At 40.9% G+C, this 18,663-nt stretch overlaps 2 protein-coding genes and 1 pseudogene across 3 annotated transcripts in view; 2 read left to right on the forward strand and 1 right to left on the reverse strand.

Annotated features, from left to right (window-relative positions):
* Positions 1 to 390: 390 nt before the first annotated feature.
* Positions 391 to 909, reverse strand: LOC139783347 (uncharacterized). Its single transcript, XM_071722506.1, has one exon. The coding sequence runs from the start codon at positions 907 to 909 to the stop codon at positions 391 to 393; it is 519 nt and encodes a 172-aa protein (XP_071578607.1).
* A 6,409-nt stretch (positions 910 to 7,318) lies between these two features.
* LOC139783346 (uncharacterized) overlaps positions 7,319 to 18,663 on the forward strand; it is an 81,323-nt gene continuing 69,978 nt past the window's right edge. Inside the window, exon 1 of one of the 2 annotated variants that reach the window (XM_071722504.1) lies at positions 7,319 to 7,727. In XM_071722504.1, coding sequence (XP_071578605.1) covers positions 7,443 to 7,727 — 285 coding nt within the window. In that variant the 5' untranslated portion in view covers positions 7,319 to 7,442. The remainder of the gene's footprint in view (positions 7,728 to 18,663) is intronic. The other variant, XM_071722505.1, reaches the window with a different exon arrangement.
* Positions 14,382 to 17,626, forward strand: LOC139783349 (UBX domain-containing protein 7-like; annotated as a pseudogene).

Genomic DNA, 18,663 nt, shown 5'->3' on the forward strand with positions numbered 1-18,663 from the left:
AATACAAAGCCAGTAACGCAAAGCCAGTACGACCGCACGTCAAGCCTGTACAATGCCACTAGATCTGTAAGAGTCCAGGGCTTTCACTTTCGACCACCAGATGTCATGGCGACGAATGTCAGATCCCAATTAGATTTCGAATTATGTGACGGTTGTGACTTTGACTTATAATTCATGTTTTTTCCATTTTTGGAATTCTTCTGTTGTCCCTTGTGTTTGGCATCCTCCGTCCTTCTTCTTCTTCGTCCCTCTGGCGCTCGCTCCAACGAAATCTACGGCAGCTGCTGTCTCCGCTTTCAGCTCACTTACACCCTTCTCCGCCAGCTCCATCCCGCCGGCCGTCTTCAAGGCTGATTCCATCGTCAAGTTCGCTGTCTCCACTAACCGCCCTTAGATCCGTTGATTTCGCAGCCCATATACAAACTGGTTCCTGAGTTCAGCTTTTAGATATTCCCCGAACTTACAGTGTAACGACAGCTTTTGTAAGGCTGTCATGTATTCTTGGGCGCTTTCTTCTGGCAATTGTAACCGTTTTCGAAAAACGAATATTTCCGCTATCTTTAACGGCTCCGGGGCGTAATATTCCTTCAACTTGTTTAACAAGGTATCGTAAGGAATTTGATATGGATCTTCGGGAGCTAGTCGATCGCACAGGATTCCAAATGCTTCTACGCCAAGAAGATGCAATAGATACGCGACCTTCTCTTGTCCCTCTTGTATTCGAAACACTCTAAACGCTCCTTCCAATCGCTGTAGCCATCTTTGAAAAGTTTGCTGCTTCGGAACAAAAAAATCCACGCAAATAGTATTACGTTCGGAAGATTGTTTCGTTGTCTGCCGGGTCAGCTGTCCGGAAGTAATTAATCCGGAGATTTCCGCGCTCAGATTCATACGTTCTTTCGTCGGCATCCTTGTCAGATACGTAGCCGTCCTTCTAGAGCGCTCCGCGCCACGCACTCAATGTCCACGTGGCTTCTCCAGCACTCCGCGCGTATCTTAATTATCACTCCTTGCCCAGTGATTTATTAAGATCCCATCCTCGTCGCCAACTGTTGTGTATCTTCCTTTATTACAACTCTGGGTTTGATAGATATAATATATCTATGAGATATAAGTGGAACAGTCTCCGTGACTCGCGATATCGCCGGTTGGAGTTAGACTCCGATCCCCGCGTGCTCCGCACACATGCTCGGTTCCCCTACCGGCGATCCGCGGATTTAATTGTGTCGCTAGCCTCGCGGACGCGAATCCCTTAGACGACGCGCGCTATTCTAAATGGTAAAACGCGCGCTACTGACACCGGTATATAACACCTTTCTTTAAAAAATGGGGTAAGGGGTAAGAAGTAAGGGATAAGGGGTAAGGAGTAAGGGGAAGGGGTTTGTGTTAATCCCTGTGGAACCATTCTCGCGAGAACTACAATCCGTTCTCAGACACCAACCACCGCCCACCACTCTTTCCTCTTCTTTCATTAGAACTGTTTCATTAGAACTGTTTTTACCCCTTTGAACCCTATATAGGCCACATAGGGGTTGCTGTTCAATCCCGGAATTGTATCAAAATACGAGTCATGCCACTCCACGTACATACAAATCTGATGATAACTCATAATAGAAAATTTGAATCCAGTAAACTTTGCCACCTAACACGGCTCTCACTTACTAGAGCTTTGGATTATAAGAGTAGCGCAAACCTTTTATCTTGCCGACCCGCCATTTTTGACCTATCATTTAAGAGTAACAGGGTCAGAATATATAAGAACGAGTCACAGACCGGCCTTAGGTCCGGTTTGTGGAGGGGTTGTGCGCTACTCTTGTAATCTAGAGAGCTCTATTACTTACTCGTGACGAGTGTCATCTAGCGGCACGGTAGGCCAAACCGACAACTCTTTTTAAGATTTCGCGAAGAAGAAGACGACGACGACTACGACGACGACGACGTATCTGAATGATATAAATTGGGCAGAAAGATAGACCCAGATAGGAAAGCGTGTCTGAGCAAAATCGCGCAAACCTGTGATTGCTTATAATGCTGGAAACTTGCCGTTCATTTGCTTCAATTGATTTCGAGTAATTTAATATTTAAAGCAACACGCAGGCAACATTGGATATATGTATTGCCAGCAATTTGTCGGCAAGAAAGCAGCATCAAATTTATTTTGCGTTGCTAGCAATATGACAGCATTGTGTGATCCTATGAATTATTACAGCAACATGACAGCAACAGCTCAAATTTTGAATCAGACGATTTTAGACCGCAGCGTAAGTTGCCAACAAGTTGCTGGCAAGTTGCTATACAAAATTGTTATATCGTGTGAAGGCATCAACTTGCCGACAAATGCGGACTCAGTTGCCACAATTCTGATAGCAACACATACTATGTTGTCGGCAACATGCCAGCAACAATGCAGACACGTTGCTATCTGGGGAAGCATATATGCATATCCCCAGATAGCCAAGCGTGATAGAGCATATTGAGCAAACTAATGCATTGCATGTGTTTTCATATATTTGCTGTAAATTTGCTGACATCGAAATAGAACACGTTACAAGTACAGCTACATGACTGCTTATACATGCAATCAGTTGACGCAATTTCAAAAGCAAACGGTCAGCAATATTGGTACGTTGTGTTGTCTGCAACATGTCGTGCTATCACAAATCCCTCACAAATTGATGCTGTCACGTTGCAATCAATTTGCTGTTAATAGAAATATGATTCATATGAGTTCAACCCGACAAGCATAATGCTGTCTCACCTTGTCTTGAGTTTGTCAAAATTAGTTGCATTAATTTGTTGGCAACATGGCAGCAAACTCACAGTATTTGGCTATCTGGGTCTATGCGTCAAGCGCATATCTGTGCATCAATGTATCGATCATTATAATCAGAAAAATCTATTTTTTTCTCCGATATTTAAATCTTTCGATAATATTGACTTATTGTTAAAAAAAATTCAGTGGTTTATTTCTAGAGAAGCGTTTACCTTCCTGTAAAAGATACGCTATAGCGTCTCGCTTATGAAAGGAGAATGTATCGCTCCTGATCTTGTTAATCGCTTACGAAAGGATGTATCTCTCTTGTATCTTATTAAAAAATATCTTGTTAAAAAATTATGTATTTGGCGTGAGACGCTACCGCGTCTCTTGATTAATAGTTTTAATAGTTTGTCAAAAATATATATTACTAATTTGAAAATTAATAATTAGTGGAAAATAATTATTAATTTTTTTAATAGTGAATAATTAATTTCAGGTAAATTATTTATTTTAAAAATTATTAATTGTTAAACGTAGTTAAAAAAATAATTATGTTAATGTTATATATATGTATATGTTCTAAGGTATATACAGTACACATGTAAGCTATCGCCCCTCTCCCGCTGGCAGGGGTGGGTGGGGGTAGACCTCGGTTTGCGTAGAAAGTTGAAAACCGGAAACGTATAATGATAGACCTCGACTTGCCCTATAAGCAGAGGTGGGGTGGGGTGAGGTAAACCTCGCTTCGCGTAAATTATTTTCTGGACAGCATTATACTTTTAACGCAAAGCGAGGTCTACCCCATCCCACCCCATCTCTGCTTATAGGACAAAACGAGGTATATAATTGTACGAATTTTTAACTTTCCAGGCGAAACGAGGTCCACCCCCACCGACCCTCGCCTACATATGTACTATCTATACATACATATTAGTAAATTACTTCCCTTAGCACTGACAGAAACTGCTATATTTCTCAAACTATTTTTGTTCATAACTTTTAAATAAGCAATGACCGCCGATTAAGTTATAAGGAAAAATTACTCACAATCAGGGTCATATCGTTGACAACATATTTCAAAATTATAGAAATTGGGGGTGGCTCCTTAATACTAAATATTTACCGCATTTTTTCTCATTTTCATGACGATATCTTAGAAAATACAAGCAACCCCCAAATTTTATCAACAGTTTGGGATTCAGGGGGCAAGAATACATAAATTTTACCTCCTTCCAATTAATTTCTCGTATAAGCCCTAATTGTGGAGTTTTACCAAAGTAAGAAATAAACTTTTGGCTGCTATTTACCTATGTAAACCTGGCACTCGACTTTAAGAAAAAAATTTTTTCAAATACGCCTTAAAATTAGCTCGGTTTGTACTTATTTGTACCACCTTTCTTTTGTTTGTACCTCAAAGGGTTGAAAATAATAAAGGGTTGAAAAAATTGTAGCACCCTACTTTAAGATATTAATGTTTTCTAAATGCCATCTGATTAAGCATCATTTGTACCCATTCGTACCCCGTAAAAACAAAAAATATCTATAAAAATAGCGATGTTGAATCTTACCCTTATTTTGAAAATCCGGTACAATTATTCCCTTAAGAGTACAAACAAAATGAACAACGGTACAAACGGGTACAAACGAATCTAAAACAGCACCCGCTTCCGGATTTAAAATATCTTAAAAAATGGCGATGTTAGCTCTTTCCTCTTGTGGTGATTACATCGGCACATTCGTTACCGCTGGGTGAACCACCCAAACGGTCGCGCAAAGAAAAAACACCGAGACAATAATAGACGTAAACACAACAGACAGCGAATAATCATGTGAACAGGTACCTAGAATCGTTAAAGCCCCAGGTTGCAAGTTTAGCGAAAATCGTTTAGAATTTAGGGCCGACATCTCCCGCGATGCGATGCGACGATGCATTACAAATAGGTGCATCCGGGTTTGCATGGTCGCGGCGAGCGAATAATCAGAGCCGTTAGAGGAGTGACCGAGATTAAATGCGGACGGACTTTTCTCGAATTTTAGTAAAATGTGGTATACCGTTGTAAAGAGTGAACCCTTGGCTACAAAATTTATCAGATCAGGGCATTTTTCGTCTATGTCGCTTTGTTCAACTGGTATAGAGTAAAAACGACAAAGGTGCAAACATTGAAATGTTAAAATTTCCGGGGCGGAGTCGTCACTCTATTCTCGGACTGGATTTCAAATAAAAATTTATAATTTCAATTATGAAAAATGATAGGATACATTTTATTAATTATTTTTTAATAAAAAAATGGGAACATTAATTAAAAACACTATAGCGGAAAATAATTACAAGAAAAGCGCACATACTTATGTGCCCTACGCTCGCACGAAATGCACTGTTTCTCGTCAGCTCTGTTCTCTGTCACCTCTGAGCACACGCAGCACATATTATCCAAGTCCTCATCGGAATCCGACCACTGCTGCTTCTTTGACTTTGATTTTCGCCCGAAGCCTTCATGATATATCGTACGGCCACGTCATCCAAGTGTGCTATTTCATCATTATTCTTCTTCAGCCAGTCTTCAACGTAGTTCTTGGGACTCTAAATTGTTTTGCGGCTACTTTTGTCTTAATTTTATCTTTTTTCATCGCAAGAACTGCCTTCCTGAGTTGCTTTTTGTCGACGGGAATCGTTTTGCGATGGTACGTGCGTACCATTTTCTTGCAATTGAGAAATACAATGACGCATTTGCAACGAAAAATAGAGTGAAACCACCGGGATAAAGTCGTCACAGTGACGAATCTGCCTCGGTGGCTTGGTGACGACTTCGCCCCAAACACAGATTTTAAGTTTGATCGCTCATGAAATATTAAAAATCACCAAAATAAAAAAACTTCACTGGATTCGTGGTCAGCATGCATTACTCTTCAGAATCACTTATCTCGGGATTCGGAGAGAAAATAATATTTAAAATATTAAAAATTTTCAATGCGCAAAAAATTTCACTTTTGACCTCCGAAAACACGTTTGCCTTAATAAAAATCAGAACATGGCATATAATCTTACTGAACTCCGTTGGTCACATGGTAGCGTTTATCATCATCATAAGTAGCGTTTACAATATTAATGGCGAGTTTACACAACATACAGATTTCGAGATAATTGTAGTGACGACTCCGCCCCGGTGACGACTCCACCTCGGTTTCCCTTAAGTATGGAAATTTTGCTTTTATATATAAATTATATATTATACATATAATTATTATATATAATCTTTTTTTCCCGGGAACTTTTGTCTGAACCTCGATAATTGTTTGTCGGAGGGAAAAGTGGAAACGGACTTTTTGACTTAATTTGGCCTCAAGAATATGCTGTTGCAATAGTACCCTAACTTTTTGAAATAATTGTATAGACACTTCCTTGGAGCTTTTATGTTATACACAAGTAAAAAAGTTGGGGTTAAACATTGAAAAAGTTACAAAGTTTTCTTTGAATATTTCAAAAAATATTAGGCAAATAAAAAAATGTTTCAGACAAAAGTTGTTCAAATTAATTAGTAAAAAAAGATAATACAGTAAAAAAGGGTTTCCATTTTAAAAAATTAAGTCAACCTTTAAATTTTTTAAACGTTTTTACTTAGAAAAAAATGTATACACTATGTAATGACCCTCTCGAAGTCATGCAACTTTTGTATATGTATAACAATTTCTCGTACGACTTATAATTTACAAGTTTTTGGAGGTGTGCAAATTAGGTATCCTACCCTGTATATGACACATACACTCAATATACATATCATAAACCCCATTGGATACACATTGCATACTTACATTCCATTATCAGTAATTCGAAGCATGCTTAGAATGAACGAGTAGCAGTATACAATAAACATCAGAAAGCGGCTTTAGAGATTGTGTCTATTTCCTGCATTCGGTCGATTGTGGCAAAAGAATAGCGCTTCAGGAACGAAATCTTAATAGCAGCAAAATGGTTTTTAAGTAGATATGGATAACCACATCGCAGATTTGGCGCACATCTCGTGCATGTGAAGGCAATCAGGCGAGTACAGCTGATAATCCTTTAGTAGTGGTAATGTCGCTAGAAATTACTTTTCTATGAAGGGAGAGAGAGAGGGAGAGAGAGAGGGGGAGAGAGAGGGAGAGCACAACATTTTGTGGCTTCTTTACTATTGAACAGCTTTGCAAATGAATATATTCGACGAGACAAGCACATTTCTCGGTAGACCGGCTCTCAATTCCTAATGTAATTGTAAATCTGCGATTTGTTGTTTCCTTCTATATGTATATACGTGCATACTATGATTTTATAATTTAAACAAAAAAAGAATTTTAAATTTGGATTAATATTAATATTACAATACAGTCCAAGATATGAATAAACAGTTAACACATCTACGTTTTCTAGATGTCTTTCTAGTATTTATTAGACATTTGTATTGTCTAAAAAACGGGATTTACAAAACCGACTTTAAAAAGTTTCGAAGAAACTTATACAAATCTACAGAGACATAAATTATTTTAAAGACAGAGCTTTGATTCGACAAGGGAGTCGGTACTTAAGAAGCTGCGTAGAATTTAGGCTAAAGCGTACCATTCTAAACATTTTCATCTCTCATGCAGTCGAGACTTTTCATCTATCTCATATTTTTAGGAATACAAAGACTTCAGGGACGCAGAGAACATAATGCCCCTTGCTACCAGCGACTTTCGTAACCCAGTGTGTCAAGAAATGAGGTCCCTTAGGTTCAGTAGCAACAGTGGTAATGGTGGAGGTGAAAACGGCGCAGAACATTTAGGTTCATCACTTGTGGAATCGAAGATATCTCCTATTCAGCCATCAGAAATGTTAAGCTTTGCTAGAATGTACAATGAGCAAAGGTACAATTATACAAAGACGTATAACGAACAAGGAAGCATCGATAGTTCGGACACATACGCGAGCTGTCAAACACATCCATCATATTCACAGGTGAGAATCGATGTCGCATAGTTAATAATAGATTAATATTTTGCGCGTGCAGTATATGCTACTAAAAAATAATAGACAACCCAGCAAGTAAAATGATGCAAACTTTGCGCAAAGTTTGGCGCAAACCCGAGCGCGCAGTAAAATTGCAACAAGGTGTGCCCGCAGAAAGCTTAGCTTTTGCTGGTAAGGCTTGTTGTAACAGCGTGACTCACATTCTACGCAAATAACACTGGCAAGCCTTGCCGTGCACACCATAACAGCAAATTTACTGCAAAAGCAGAGCAAGGTTTGCTGGCATAACGACGTAAAATACACGCAAATAACAGAGCAAACCTTACGGTACATGGTATGACAGTAGCATTTATGGAAAAAATAGCGCAAAGCTTGTCGTTATAGTACGGATCACAATTAATTAATGAGCTTTCTATTAACCCCATATAGCACAGAAAGATTGCAGGAACATTGCAGAAATATTTCATTGTAAAGGCGGATACAGACTTGAGCACGAACGCGAATGAGGCAGTCGTTCGGAGTCAGCGGCACGAACATGGAAGACGAAAATGTTGCAGTGGCTTGTGTCAGTTTATTTTTTCAGAAAGTTCTCTCCAAGCATCTTCTTTTTTTATTTTGTTATATGCGGAATCCCGCGGATTCCATAAAACTTCCTTATTTTTATATTCGTTTATTAATTATATGCATATTTCTTGGTCCCATTCCATTACTACAAAACACATTCATTTAAAACAATATACGTGTGGCATTTATATATATATAATATTTTCTACATTTATTGCACTTACTGTAGATAATTTATTAACTGGTCTTCACTTCGTGTCGTGCGCGGCTGTCCTCCGTACGCGTGCTTGAACACGTCCAAACTGAGCACGAATTGTCTTTGACGGACCGACAGCGCTCGGCTCGGTCCGAGGCCGTGCGGCGAATAATCCGAGGCAATCTGCCGCGCCTCGGATCAACGTCCACACTTGTATGCTCATGCGGCCTCGGCTTGCCTCATGCGCGTTCGTGCTCAAGTCTGTACCCGGCTTAAAAGATTGCAACATTGTAAATACATTGCGAAATGTTTCTGCAGCAACGGTAAAATGTCCGCCCTTACACTGAGAGCCGAAAAACAGTAATAATTCCTGTATATTTGCTCACTCTCAACTTTTAGGCTGAAGTCACATGGCATGTATTTTCCGCGTAACGCGTAATCGCGTAACCAATTAGAAGCGTTTTGCATTTTCGGTTACGCATATTCGCGCTTCTGATTGGTTACGCGATACGCATTACGCGGAAAATATCGGTCCATGTGACCGCACCCTTAATCTTTCTTACAGTAACCATTACGCACTACTACAGTAAACATTCTTCCAGTAACCATTACGATAAAGACCAGTAATGATTCCGGTGCAATATTTTAACAAAAAAAAAAGAATTTTTTTCTTTTTTATTTTTAAATAACTTTTTTTTAAATATTTTTATAGTTTAATTTGTATTCGTGGTTTCGCATATATTCTATTTTATTAATTAAAATTACGCACTGTTTTACAATTTTTGAAAACACATTGACGGGAGACGGGATTCGAACTTAAGATTTCGGCATAACTGCCTAATACGCTAACGCTGAGCTAACAATGTATTCTACAATAACTATTATGAATCTCATATATCTCTCTGAACTGCTCTAAACTCGCGCGATAGAACGAATATGGAGAGCCAACAGTAATGGTTACAGAATCGCACATGATTATTGTAAGATGGATGGCACTGTGTGCACCAACACGAAGCAGAGAGCGCAACGACCGCCTACGGTCGTTGACAATAAAGTTCAGTTCGCTTCCTACCAGCCACGAATAAAGACTATCTTCTTGCTCAAGTTTGTCTAATAACTAGTCAAATAAATGTGACTCCTAAAAAATTAGAAAAGTTAGTAGAAGAGACAAATAAAGATGAAGAATTGACTGAGCTTAAAAAATTTACCTTAGCGGGTTGGCCTAAGAATACGAAAAAATTTTCGAACAGCGTGAGAAGTTACAATCAATATAAAAGCGAATTAACTATTGCGAACGGTTTAGTTTTTAAGGACCAAAGCGTTGTAACTCCAAAAACTATGCGTAACGAAATGGTGAACAGAGTTCATTATAGCCACTTAGGTGTAAACAAATGTCTCTTAATAGCCCAGGAATCAATATTTTGGCCTGGAATGACAAATCAAATCGAACAAAAAATCGCCGAATGTTCATTAGGGGTATTCAAATAAGTTAGAGTTTAACGGTTTGACAGGTTATGTCGGGTTAAAGTCGGGTAAAAAGTTAATTTTTAAACTTTAGGCGCGCTACTCTTTAAGGTTATGCAAAATACATAAGTGACTCATTAACCTATCACATTAATCTTTGGGTTAAAAGTTTAAAAATTAACTTTTTACTCGACTTTAACCCGACATAACCTGTCAAACCGTTAAACTCTAACTTATTTGAATACCCCTATTATGTCTAAAGTACGCGAAATCACAAAACAGAGAACCGTTAAAATCTCACGAAATACCAAATTTACCGTGGAATAAAATAGGCGGCGATATTTTTTAACTAAATGGTAAAAAATATTTATTGTTAATAGATTATTTCTCTAAATATCCGGAAATCGCAGAACTAAAAAATAACATGAGTGGCAATGCTGTAATTAAAAAGATGAAAGCAATATTTGCGAGACACGGCATACTCCGGACGATGATATCTGATGGAGGAACTCAATTTACTTCAAAAAAATTTGAACAATTTGCAAAAGAATATGAGTTTGATCACATACCGTCGTCCCCAACGTATGCACAGTCCAATGGAATGTCGGAAAGAAATATTCAAACTGTTAAAAGTATGTTTAAGAAAACATTAGAAGGAAAGTCGGAACTAGATCTTGCATTGTTACATTATAGAAACACACCAATACTTGGTAATGCCTCACCTGCGGAAGCGTTAATGTCTAGAAAACTTAGATCTAAATTACCGTATACAAATAAAATGTTAAAACCTAAAGTCGCGACAAAACTAATGGCAGAAACTGTAGCTAAACTACAAAAAGGCAAGCAAAAGTATTATAATGCGAGAAATGCGAAAGAGTTGCCACAGATACCAGACAATTCTTTTGTATACATTCAACGTAGTCCAAGGTCTAACTGGGATCCTGCTACGGTTGTATGTCAAATGAGAGATAGGTCATACAAAGTCAAGCTTCAAAATGGCTCAATACTAATTAGAAATAGAAGGTTTATAAAGCTTGTTAAAACCCCGACCGTATCGATAAACGCTTCTAAAACGGAAGTTTTTAAAAAAGAGGAGAAAAGGATAGAACCAAAGATTTATATTAAAATAGTAGATAATGAGGTCGAACCGAATCCAAATGTAAACAACGAAGCTAAACTTCAGGCTAGCAGAAGCACCTCAAGTGCAGAAGAGTTTGAAGATGCTAGAATGGAGTCAGAGAGTACAGGATCAGATTCTGAGGTTGTTCGGATCCGTACTCCGAACGGCGCGCCTACGAGAGCGGCAACCCGTTCTGCGCTCCAAAGCGCCTCCTCGCCCCACGACGCGAGCGCGAGTAACACCTGTCGCCGCGGGGCGGCTGTCATTACTCGCATTTAAAATGCAAACGGAACCGTTCATAAGGGCAAGCCTGCCCGCAAGGAATCATGATCTTCTCTCGCATGGATACTCCTCCGGGCGATACATATACCGGGTGTCGAGACTGCGATCGAGAACTGCGATCTACATTCCGCTCCAACCTGGAACGAGCGGAATCCGCTTTCCGTTCTTCGGAACGACGTGCGGGGGACCACCAGCACCTGCTTGTGAGCCTGGTAGCGTCCGCCCCTCCCACCCGCCGAACAGGATACGTTCGATCCGTGGTGGTGGCAGCGCAGGGCCACTCTGCCCGAGACTCCATCAGGGGACGCCGACGACCACGACCAAGGAGGCGAGCCAGGAGGCCCTCCCCATCACGACGACCTGAGGCCAAAGTACCAGCGCCTCCACCAGAGCCGCGGTGGCTCCTAACGCGGATTAGCCTCCTCGAGTCGCACAGGAGACTCACCCGCCCACCAGGGCTGAGCCTTGCGCCGGGTGATCCTCGGGCACGAAGGCCTTTACCACCGGACGCCTGGAGAACAGTAGGCACCCAGACCGAAAAAAGGAAGAAGAAGAGGAGCAGCGAACCGAAGACCCGCAAGCCGGCCCTGCCCTTCCCTGTGATCCCGGAGTTACCCCTCGATCGGGCCCCCACAACTCCGGGAAAAGAGGCAGACTCTAAGAACAACGAAAGCCTCCCTGATCTAACATCTAAACAAGCAGTCAAGCAAAGGCTCTTGTTGTAGATTTTTTTAGAAGTCCGGCGCCCTTGTGCGCCGGCAAAATCTAAGCTAAAGACAATCCAAGAATGACTGTACATTGAAGGAGAAAATATATGTTACATTGCCGTTAAGTTAAATCGACTCATCCCTTTTTTTACCTTGCCTCTGCGTCTCCCGAACAGAGGTGGAATCAGGAAACTAAACTATATGAACTGCATCAGGCAGATTAAGCAGACCACCTCAGAGACTGAACCTGTAGATAGAGGTGTCAATGATTTATATTCAAGTTTCCTGTCCTGATTCGATCGCAGAAAGATTGACCGGCGGCACTGCCATGGATGGTGGATCCGCGCCGCGGCTGGCCGGTCTCGAGTTCTCGCCGTCTCCCTGGTAGCCCGCTTCGAGACTAGTGATACTCGTGACCGATGTGACGAAGCTCACCGGCACGGCGTTACCTCTGATTGGCTCCACGAGTTTAGGATCGAGCGGTAATTCTTCCGGCGATTGGGTTCTCTCGGTACAGCCCTCCTCCGCGGGTTTCACGTCCACCAGCGGCCTTGTCGAGGCAGACGCTCGGGTCAATGCCAATTTCGAGCCGGCCGATCCGGTGAGATTCTCACAGGATGGTGTCCTGGAGCATTCCAACGCCACCGCGCCGTGAAGTCGGTCATCTGGTTGTCCTGATTCGATCATCCTGTCGATCCAGCAGCGCCTGTCTCCCCTCCTTATCGACTCGCTCGATCCCCTCGATCCCCAGTCGAAACCTCCCCATCGGTACCTCACCTCTCCACTTTACCGACTCGCCTGTTTCGCCGGATCCCGTGCTTCCTTCTGGCCCTTCGAGTCTGCTCACCCCCACGGCCGCCCCGGCGCCTCCACGCCGGCACGCCCGGCAGGTAAGCACCCTCGCTTTCCTCTCTTCTCCTTTCTCTCCTAGCCTTCTCCTTACTGCCTCTCGTTCCACCTCCGTCGACTCACCGGCTCCCCCGCCTCCTCTCTCCACCCGTCTTGCTCGATCTCGTCCTCTGTCACTCCGATGCCTCCACGCCGCTACGCCTGACAATGTGAGGATCCCCGCCTTCTTCTCCTTTCCTTTCTTCTCCGTTTTTGCCCGTCTTGAGCCTTGCTTTTCTCTCCACAGCCTCCTTCCAAAATCCCACCGTCATCCTAACCTCTTTCTCAGGCCTCCTCTTCTCTAACCAATTCCTGGCTCTCCGCTTTACTCTCACCCTTGCCTCCACTCACTCCACTTCCTTTCAGCTTCCTTTACGCCTTCCTTTCTTCCTCCACCTTCCCTTTCCCCCGCAACACCCTTTTCCAACACCTTATTCTTCCCTTTGCACAATCCACCTGTTCTCCCGCCGATGGCTACGGGGGAATCCCTATTCAAGTTTTATGTTTCTTATGATTATTTTTGTATTGTATAATTCTCTTATGTTTTTGCTTACAACTAATCCTAAAAAGGGAGATGTAAAATAGATGGCACTGTGTGCACCAACACGAAGCATAGAGCGGAACGACCGCCTACGGTCGTTGACAATAAAATTTAGTTCGCTTCCTACCAGCCACGAGTAAAGACTATTTTCTTGATCCTTATACACCTTACAATTATAATGGAACTTCTCAGTAATTTTTTTTTCTATTATTTCTTTTAGACAGTATTGCTTACGATCTTAATCTTTAGATATTACATTAGATATTAGCATCTGCGTATTGAGATTAAAAGTTAAGAATAAACGAAAATTCAGAGACTATTACTGTTTTTCGGCTCTCAGTGTAGAAACATTGCAAAAAATTGTTACAGCAACATTACATTGAAAGTAAAGGCAAACACATACGCCGTGTGAGTACACGCCCACACAGCATACTGTATCCTGAGGATATCCCAAATTGGTCCAGATTTCCAAATACGATCCCACGGATATCACAGCAGGTGATCCCGGGATATTCCAATAGGATATCGTGAGATATCCTATTATGATCTCACGATATCTAAATATTCTGCCATATCCGTTGGCTTTGCATAAGATATCTTACGAGATCTTCTGAAGGATATCCTTTAGGATATATGTATACATTATTTTTTGTAAATTCTCAGGATGTACTTGTAATATCTCACAGTAGTACATTATTTTTCGTAAATTCTCGTATACTACTCAGAATATATAAATTAATACGGATCAGAAGATAAAGTCCGCTCGCGGCGTGTTGCTTTCACCGACGACGCCGAATCGGCTAAGTCCGAAGGCGGCGTGTTGATGCGCGCGCATAGGCGAGCCGAAGTCGCCCCGATGAGAGTCGATCGGGAACGAAGCGCACGAAGCTACGAACACGAAGCACGAAGTCGGACGTCGGCGGTCGGACATCTTGTCAATGTGCACGTTAACAACGAGTGATCGCGACACGAGTTATTATCCTTCAGTGTTCAAAGTCAACGATCGGCATTCATCTTGCGCGGTATCGCCGCCCAATCATCCAAGTGATCGAGGTGACGGGTAAGTGTTACATCGTCCGTGCGTCAGCGCGAGAATTATCGTTCAGGTTAAATAGCGCGACTCAGACAGCATCGCGAATACGAGTGCCACAGTGCTTTTCTTCGAGTCCGTGTGTGAATCGCGACAATGCCGAGGGTGTAAATGTTAGGCACATTATGCTGTTGCGACGTACCCGAGCGTTTTTCATGTTTGTGTCCTCTGGTTTAGGCAAGAGCGAGGCGACGGCGCAGCAGTACCTGACGTTGGCCGATGGAAACGTGGAGATGGCAATTAGCCTGATGTTCGAGGGTGGCAGACCGCCGGAGACCGAGAACGCGGATCCCGAGCCACCCGTGAGGGCTCCTATATTACCCACGCGTGAGACGCTAGTGCCTCCGGAGCCGATATGTTCATTGCCACAATTGTCGAACAACGTGTATGACTGTATGACAGATTCCGTGATTTTGCGGCAGAAACCCGTACGCATTTTGTCCTAGAACTTATATCAATTAGAATATGTATAGGTACTGGACAATTAAGAATAGGTGTATTAAGTGGGATGGTTGCATGGATGGTATAAGGATGTTAAGTTTTTAAACCAAGTTTCTTCAAATCTACTTCTTGGCATGTAAGTTGAAGTTAATAAGTTATTATTATTATTATTACATGCTGGTAATTAATGTAGGACGACAAGAGGAAGAGATGACTCGCAGAGTAACTGGCACAAATCACATATCTCAAAAGAAAACGAAGCGACTGGAAGATCTATTTAGACCACCATGCGATATTCTCTTCTTAGGCTCCTTCATGGAAGCACAGGACCACGCAAAAACTTTAAATCGTTGGCTGCTCGTCAATGTTCAGGATCCACAGGAATTTTGTTGTCAGATTCTCAATAGAGGCGTGTGGTCAAACGAGCATATCCAAGAAATTGTGAAGGATTACTTTATCTTGTGGCAAGTATGTCATGTCACCTGAATATCATGTCACTTTCTATAGTTGACGTTCTGATTCATCGAGTTACATTTGTTGCTTTTAATTTTAGGTCTTGTCTAACACTTCGGACGCGAAACGTTATATAGATTTTTACAAAGTGATGGCATATCCTTATTTGGTGATTGTAGATCCTAGAACGGGAGAATGTATGAAAACTTACAAAAATATTACTGTGGACAGTCTGATATCTGATTTAAATGATGCATTAAGCACACATGCATCTCCCGAAAGTTCACAAGTTACATCTGACTCTTCCAAGGATTGGAATAGTTTTCCTACGAAAACGCCGCCAAAACGAAATAATATAGCTGATCAAATAAAATTAGAGAAAGTTTTAGTATTTAAATTTTACATTTTAAAATATGGTTTAGCGTAATGCAAAAAGAAACCAAAAATCTTTAATTTTAGTGTTATATGTAGATAATCGCGTTAGCAAAATATTAAGTATTATTTCGGATAGGTATTATTCTCGTAAGGAAAGTTTCATATTAGGAAATAAGAACCTTTAGTTAAGTGTATGTCACACGCAATCAATTTTACAGTGACCGTTGAACGCCTATTTTTCTTACGTCTTACGTTTTTCAGCTAATGCACAACGAGCTGATATACTTACATTTAGAATTACTCACATTTAGATTATCGGAGCATTTAAAACGTTGTGTCTGGAGGAGCAGCTTATTTGTTTACTTTTCTAAACGCGAGATGCATTCTAACAAAATTTATAAATAAGAGGAAATTCTTTGACCAAACTGACGTTTAATCGTAATATTACATTAATCCATATCGTAATATTAAATTATTCTCGACGTTTCGACACTCGTTTTGTGTCCTTATCAAGAGTTAACTAAAAACAACAAAGTCATGTTACATAATCTATCGCACAAGGAACGAAAGCGTAGAAAGGGAAATTAAATACCTATCTCATACTAGAAATTAGCCGCATAACAAATTTTCCTTGCAGTGTTAACACTTTGTCAAAATTTCAATATGAAGGAGCCGCCGTCCATCCTTATCGTGCGATGTAGCACCAAATTAATATGACCGGAACGGAGACATGTAAGAAGCGTCGTTCCGAGTTGAAGGACGTAGTCAAACTAATTTGAACACGCCGAGTACATGAGTGGGTCAACGGAAGGGAAACATACACACTAAGAGAAACCTATTACGTAGATCTTATAATTCGGTCGTATAACGGATTAAGATTTTCCGTATCTTTTTTTAGATTGATCGTATTATTGTGTTTTTTAATATAAAACATTTCCGCCGGGATTCGTAAGTCGTCTACAGACGATTCCGAGTCTCGACATCGAACTCGCGAAACTCATGTTCGACCGTTAGACGCCGTGCCGTCGTAAGCGGTGAGATCCTGACGACGGGCAGAGGCGCCGCGCCGTACGGCAAACCGGGCTCGTGCGACGACCGGCCCGCCTAGTAGTGTGTCACATTGTTTTGAGCCTTTCGACTCACGAGACTCCTAGAGATATCATTGCCACCTTTGACTAGAGAAGAAATTTATAAAGTCTATTTTAATTATCTTCTATCTGAAATATCGAGATTACTGTTTGACATAACTTATAAGATAATTGCATGTTCGTACTGTAAAAATTGTTTGTCTTAATGTATTATTCAATTGAAAATGTATTCACGAGATGTTTGAACGATTGCAGTGTTCTCAAATTTTAAATCACGCTTAATTTGTAAGTACATTTTTCTGTGCAAACGATAACTTACGAGTGAGGACTCAGATTTTTAAATCTTTCCAACAAGTCGTGTGACTATAATACATTTTCCTATCCTTTTGTTCTAAATAAGCGTCATTAGATACACGACATGTAAAAAATGCATACTTTCCTATTTTTTTTGTTTACTTATGTGCAATCCTTTTTAAGAAAACGATTATTTTCGCTAGTTTTAAATATGTACTTCATATGTACTCAAATCACTATGTGATTTAAAGTTCGAGAACACTGCAATATTCTATAAGGAAATCGTATGTGACATAAAACAGGCAGTAATCTATTATTCTATAGCAATTCTCTCTATCACGTATGACACTCGAAGTAACAAGCATTAAACTGGGCGTTATCCAATGCTATGTATGTGTTACCGCAATGTCCTTTTATTTTTATTATTTTTATTTTTTATTATCGTGCTCGGCGTCAGCGCAACGTTTATCGCATAATAGTGCGGGAAAACTGACTGTTTTCGTGGAAACGAATGACCGACCGTGCGTTCTATATCATTATTTCCCTTTTATGAACGGGAGAAAGAGAGAGGTGTGCTCACTTTGTAACCCTTTTCGCCGCGTTTATTTCTACCGTCGCTGCTTCCGGTAACATCAAGCGCACAAAAAAGACGAATATTATGTATGTGCGAGCGTACACGTGGGCGAGCTCATCATTCTACAAATATGTTTCAAGCCGCAATTAAGCGCCGACAATAAGAAACCACTAGGCTTCCCCCCGATGCCGCTATTGTTATAATCGGTATATTAATATTGTACATTTTTAATTGTAGCGCGATAGAAAACATACGGTCTCGGGCAGAGGAGGGAAAAACCAAGTGTTCCTTTATAAAAATTCTAATAGCGCCTTTTCTAACGTTCTTTTTTTTCTTCTTGAACAAGACCACATCTTGTTGCATAATTAAATATTTTCCCCACGTAAAAGTATACTTTGTTTCGACATATCTGTGTAACGTAAAAAAAAGGACTTAGTCACTCGTGAAAAAGCCGAGACCGTCTGTTTCCTGTGGTAATTAGCAACATTACATTTATTGCTGTTATTTTTTTACAAAAAGTGTTAAAGTTTAAAAGTACTTTATATATGTACCTCTATTTTTGTACGGTGTACAAAATGTTTTTCACAACACCTCCACGGAAATGTTCGACTTCCATCCCTGTAGAAAGAGGCGAAAGTGGCCAATTTCACGCCAGGGCTTACTTTCCGCCCGCTATACCGGGTGGAAAGTATAAATTTTCTTCCCTAGGGAGGAAAGTAAGCCCTGGCGTGAAATTGGCCACTCTCGCCCCTTTCTACAGGCATGGAAGTCGAACATTTCCGTAAAGGTGTTGTGAAAAATATCGTGTGCACCTCGGGTCGAAAGCTTTTTCAGACTCGTGTGATAT

The sequence above is a fragment of the Temnothorax nylanderi genome, unplaced genomic scaffold (assembly GCF_030848795.1).
Source record: "Temnothorax nylanderi isolate EJ_2023f unplaced genomic scaffold, tnyl_v1.0 TNYL_tig0491_pilon, whole genome shotgun sequence".
NCBI classification, from domain to species: domain Eukaryota; kingdom Metazoa; phylum Arthropoda; class Insecta; order Hymenoptera; family Formicidae; genus Temnothorax; species Temnothorax nylanderi.